The following is a 5,029-nucleotide window of genomic DNA, read 5'->3' on the forward strand; positions in this document are numbered from 1 at the left end:
CAAACTCGCGGGGGCCCGGGTGACAACGCGCGCTCTCAGCTCGTGCGGGGCGCTGGCGGGGGGGGGGGGTTAAATTTTAAAGACCCGGGCCCCGAAGCCCCGTCCGGCTCCTCTCTCTCAACGCCACGCTCCGCGGTGCACGCAGAGCCTTTCGCCTGTTTTTAATCTTTATTCTCCCACCCCCGTGACTGAAACACGAGCTGCACGGCCTCCCCAGCCGCTGATCGATCGCCCCCGGTAGGACGGGGCTTCCACACTCACAACACGAATCGGAGGAATCCTTTGGTCTGGGACGGAAGGGAATGACAACAGGAGCCCATGATGTTGTATTTCAAACTTTTTTATTTTTTTAAATCAAATCCCTCCCCCCCAAAAAAAAAACGAAGGGACTTTTTTTTAAAAAAAACACAAAACTATTTTACAAACAAAAACAAACAGCTTTGGCATTAAACAACCACTTTCACAGGTCTTTACAAAAAAGGTCTTTCCAGAAAAAAAGACCTTCCGATACAAACAGCTTCTCAGTGACGTCACGAAGAACAAGTATACCACAGCATCCCAAATTTTGGAACCAGGAAATAAATACACTTTTTTTAAAAAAAAAAAGTCCAGTAGAAGAGCCACGTCTGTTCCTTACAACGGAACGTTAATTTTAATTTTTTTAAAAATAGTTAAAAGTTCATGACGGTGTCCCGTCCCCGCCGGCCGTCTACCAGGGCCGCCAGACGGACTCGCCGCTGTCCGGCCCGGCGCTGAGGCCGAGCGGGCTGACCGCCGGCGCCACCCCCTGGAAAGAGGTCATCCCCTGCACGGGCGACGCCACCGTGGGCGCGGGGTTGGCGTGGGCCGGGCTGGCGCTGGCGTTGGCGTACAGGGGGATGACCGGGGTGGGGGCGCCGGCGAAGGCGGGGCCGGGGATGAGGAAGGCGAACTGGCCGTCCGTGGCCGGCACCAGCTGGAAGCCGCCGTACACCTTGGGCGACCCCGCCTCGCTGGGGCTCAGCTTGCCGGACACCGCGGCGGCGGGCGGCAGCTGGACGTGCAGCGGCTGGGCCGGGTGGGCCGGCTGCTGGCCGGGGGGCGGCGGGTAGCTCATGGCCATCATCTGGCCCAGGCAGCCGGACAGGTGGGTCAGCAGCCGCGAGCGCACCTCCGTGTTCACCCCCTCGCACGTGGACAGGAAGCGGGTCACCTCGTTCATGCACTCGTTGAAGCCCGCGCGGTATTTGCCCAGGACGGTGGGGTCGGCGGTCAGGACTGCTGGAGGGGAGAAGGGAGAGAGATGGGGGTCACTCGGCTGTTTTAGGGTTCCTTGATGAAGAGCAGAGCCCCGGCCGCACGCCTGGCAGTGACCTGGGAGCCCGTCTCGGCTCCGAGAAGGAGACGGGCTGCAACGCGATACCGGCCTGTTGATTAATGCCCCCCCCCCCACCCAGCCCACCCCAGTGCCCTCGCGCCGGCGCCCAGACACCTACCCGTCATCTGCGCGCGCTGCAGGTTCCGCAGGTGCTTCACCGTCATCTCCAGGATGTCGGCCTTCTCCAGCTTGGAGTGCCGGGAGCTCTGCGGGAGGGAAAAAACACACGTGAGCCTCGGGCCAGACGCGTCCCGGCCGCAGCCGCGCTCGCTCCATCTGCAAGTTATTTTTAAAACAATAAAAGAAACGGGGAGCAACGTACGTCTTTTTTGAGGGCGTCCAGTATGAGCGTCTTGAGCTGCCCGAGACTCTCGTTTATCCGCGCCCTGCGCCGCTTCTCCATGATGGGCTTGGAAGACTGCAAAAGTGCAAAAGGTAAAAAAAAAAGTGAGATTCACGCCACAGACAGCGAGACCGAACAGTCTGAGAAGCTGACAAGATCCTCTCGAGGCGATCTAGTTCAATTACGACGCCTGGGCGCGCTAACCCCGGCAACAGGGGCTCTAACCCGAGCGCACCCCGAGAGGCTTGTCCCAGAAAGCCAGGTTTACCTTTCTGTGCTCGCTGGCGCTCTTCGGCTTGTCCGGGGTGTGAGCGCCGCTGGCCGGAGCCCCGGCGGCCGGACAGGCAGCCTGCTTCTCCACAGTGTCAGCCGGCATCTTCTCGCTCCTTGGGATACACACCTTGTCTTTTAGTAAAACGTCTTTATATAGAAAAAAAGCTGATCCTTTTAGAGCTCGGCAGCCGTCTTGCACGCTGTAGTTTCTTCAGACGGATGCGGATATGAACGTGTTTATCCTTTTTTCCCCTCCTCTCAAGCTTGTCAACCAGCAGCGGCGACCCAGAAGGAACACGCTTGGCGGAGATCCTATGACGACAGCAGGGCAGTGCGCAGGTCCGGCCGCTCAGCTCTCGTGCTCCCGAGCCGCTCTGTCATGTGTCTGCGCGTGTGCTCGCCTGCAACCCTCAGCGCGCCGAGCGACTCTGGCCTCCGCGAGCCACACGCCGGCGGTATTTATAGCCCGCGCGCCTGCTCCCAGTTCGTGTGAAACCTTCTCTGCATTCTTTCCCACACTCGCGGCGGCCAATCGCCGCGCGGGCTCGCCCATTGGGCGCGGGGCCGGCCGCTGATTGGTCAACACCCCCGCAGGCTGTCAGTCACGCGCTGCTCAACCAGCCCTGGAGGGACAAACAACAAAGCGGCGAGCGCGCGCGGCCGGGCAGAGGCTGTGAAGTGATAAGGAGCAGGAGCGGGAGCGGGAGCGGGAGGAGGAGGAGGAGAGACGAGGGGGGAGCGCTGGCGGCGGCTCGCTACCAGGACTCGTCCCCTCCTCTGCGCTTCCTGCTGCCGTTCCCAGGAATTCACCCTCCGCACGAGCCGCCGCGGCAATCACGGCCGAGCACTCGAGACGCCGGTCCGCTTCGTGACCGCTTTCTCGTGACGCCGCGAGCGCCCACCTGAGCAGGGCGTCATCACCCGTAACGTCCCTGCGACCCTCTGATCGCCGGGGGTAAAAATAAGTGTTCGAAGTCCTGGCAGGCGTTCGTGCACAACCAGCTGTACATTTTAATTGTTTACAACTTGTGTCGCCGGTTGATCAGAGCTCAGAGGAGCCCGTCTGCAGTCGGCAGAAGACGGAATCAAACCGGTAGCTCGATATTACCGTGTATGTCGACGCGGTATGAAACTTCTCCCTGTTGGAGGAGCGCAGACCTGCAAACTTCAAATGCCTTCGGCTCTGCATTAATAAAAACTGACGAGCGTAGTTAAACGACTAGAATTGGTGTATGCACACAAACTACAAGAGACGGGAAGAGAATAATCCAGTTTTTTAATTGGGGTGAAAATGGCAATTTACTTGTGCAGATAAAATAGCCAACACAATAGAGAAGAAACCCGTTATTTACTATTCATAGCGAGATACCCCAGGTAATCCGTCAGTCGGAGCCTCTTGAAAGGGGGGTGCGCCAGTTTCGGCACGCGAGGCGGTTCGCAGCAGCAGGCAGGCAGCCAATGGGAGCCGGGCACTTGATGTGGATTTGCGTGCACTGGACGCTGATTGGCCAGGGGAGTTTCGACCTGTCAATCATCCCAGCGCGAGCGGGAAGGTCGGGGGGGGGGACTCCACCGGTCCGCGTGCCAGCCTCACTGTGTGCGCCTGCTCCGTGCACTCCTGCCTCTGTGAAGCACGTGCCAAAGTGGTGCTCTGTGATTGCGGGCAGAGCGCGCGCGCGCACCGCTCCAGCAGGAGTACATCCTCGCGCTCAGACCCTGGGAAAACCACTCCTCCTGCGCGCTGCTACTCGCGAGTTACCTCACCTTGTCAACACCGCGTCGTCCCGTCTGTCCGATCAGTGTAAATACAGCCGGTCAGATCACATTTTTTAGTTCCAGGAAAATTAAGATCTAAAATCCTCCGGTGTTTTACACAAGCGTAGGCACGAGGAAAGGGATTGTGCTGGGGCAGCACGTACGCGTGCCGGGGTTCAGCTAGATAATAATCTTTCATTAATATATTTTAATTATGCATGATTTGATAGGCAGACGCAGTTAGTCTGAGCAAGTCATATAATAAAGTAAGATAATTAAAGAATAACTATAAAAATCTGAAAATGTTATCGGGTAGAACAGTCCCGGAATAATAATAAATAACAAATCTACAATGACGTTCCAAAGAAAACACGGATAGGTTCTGGGAACTGGGCTCTTGTACACAGGGACTGGTGCTCTGCCGGCTACCCCCGTGGATCCCGAACACTGGCTAAATACAGCTTGTTTTTCCTGCGAACAACCTTCCCTCCTCCATCAGTCAGCAGTGCCTGCTAGTGCAGTAACTCTTACAGAACCCGGAGGCCGAGTGTGAAGTGTCGATCTGATCCAGCTGTCTCTCGTTCCTCTACACACCAAACACACCGCGCACGCAGGCAGAGCGACGATTGAGCCCCGCGGCTCAGCTCACCCCGTTACCAACAGACGCCATCGTCCATTTCAAACCCTACAGTGACGCCTGCTGGCGCTCCCGCGAATCGCAGCACAGGTTTTCGTCTTTCACTTGCGACACAAAAGAAGCTTCTTTTAAAAAAGCAGTCGGATCGCGACCCGGCTGGTAAGCACTCTCAAGTCACTAATGTACACAGTAAGAAAATGTATTACACCCAACTCAACTAAATGAAGGTATAATTAAGCCTTTTGAGTATTGAGTAAATGCGCCTCTGCCAAATTGATAATGCCGCTTAATCTCACCGCATGAGACCCGACAAATCACTTCACCCTGAAGCCTTCACCGCCCGGAACAGACGGGGGTTGTGCTGGACTGACCAGGCGGGACCCCCCCTGGCGCAGCAGTCATTCTCGTGCGCCAGGGGGCGCCGCCGCCCGCTCGAGGGCCAGCACACGGGACACGCAGGATCCACGCGCGCTCTCTGTGTACAGTAATGAGACAATTGCACTAGTACCGTGATAGGCGCTACAAACTGCAGACGTCGAATAAACTTTTAAATACCGAGTCTCTCGACATATCTGTCAATTACATGAAATCGGAACTTAAACTATAATAATAATCATTTTAGTGTCATAAGGGGATGGGATTCTTCAATGAGCTCTATGCAGTG

The 5,029-nt window shown here is 56.7% G+C and overlaps 1 protein-coding gene across 2 annotated transcripts; it reads right to left on the bottom strand.

The window, feature by feature from the left end:
• Positions 1-324: 324 nt before the first annotated feature.
• hes4 (hes family bHLH transcription factor 4) lies at positions 325-2,414 on the bottom strand. Of its 2 annotated transcripts, none has more exons than XM_088938368.1 (4): positions 1,969-2,414; positions 1,680-1,775; positions 1,476-1,563; positions 325-1,260 (listed from the first exon to the last, which is right to left on the bottom strand). In XM_088938368.1, exons 1-4 carry the CDS (start codon positions 2,074-2,076, stop codon positions 710-712), a joined length of 843 nt encoding a protein of 280 aa, XP_088794494.1. In that variant the 5' UTR covers positions 2,077-2,414; the 3' UTR covers positions 325-709. The 2 variants fall into 2 exon arrangements, with proteins under 2 accessions (XP_088794494.1, XP_088794495.1); XM_088938369.1 differs by having other exon boundaries at positions 325-1,257; positions 1,969-2,412.
• Positions 2,415-5,029: the final 2,615 nt, after the last annotated feature.

This window comes from Atractosteus spatula, chromosome 20 (assembly GCF_055471065.1).
Source record: "Atractosteus spatula isolate fAtrSpa1 chromosome 20, fAtrSpa1.hap1, whole genome shotgun sequence".
Classification (NCBI taxonomy): Eukaryota; Metazoa; Chordata; class Actinopteri; order Semionotiformes; family Lepisosteidae; genus Atractosteus; species Atractosteus spatula.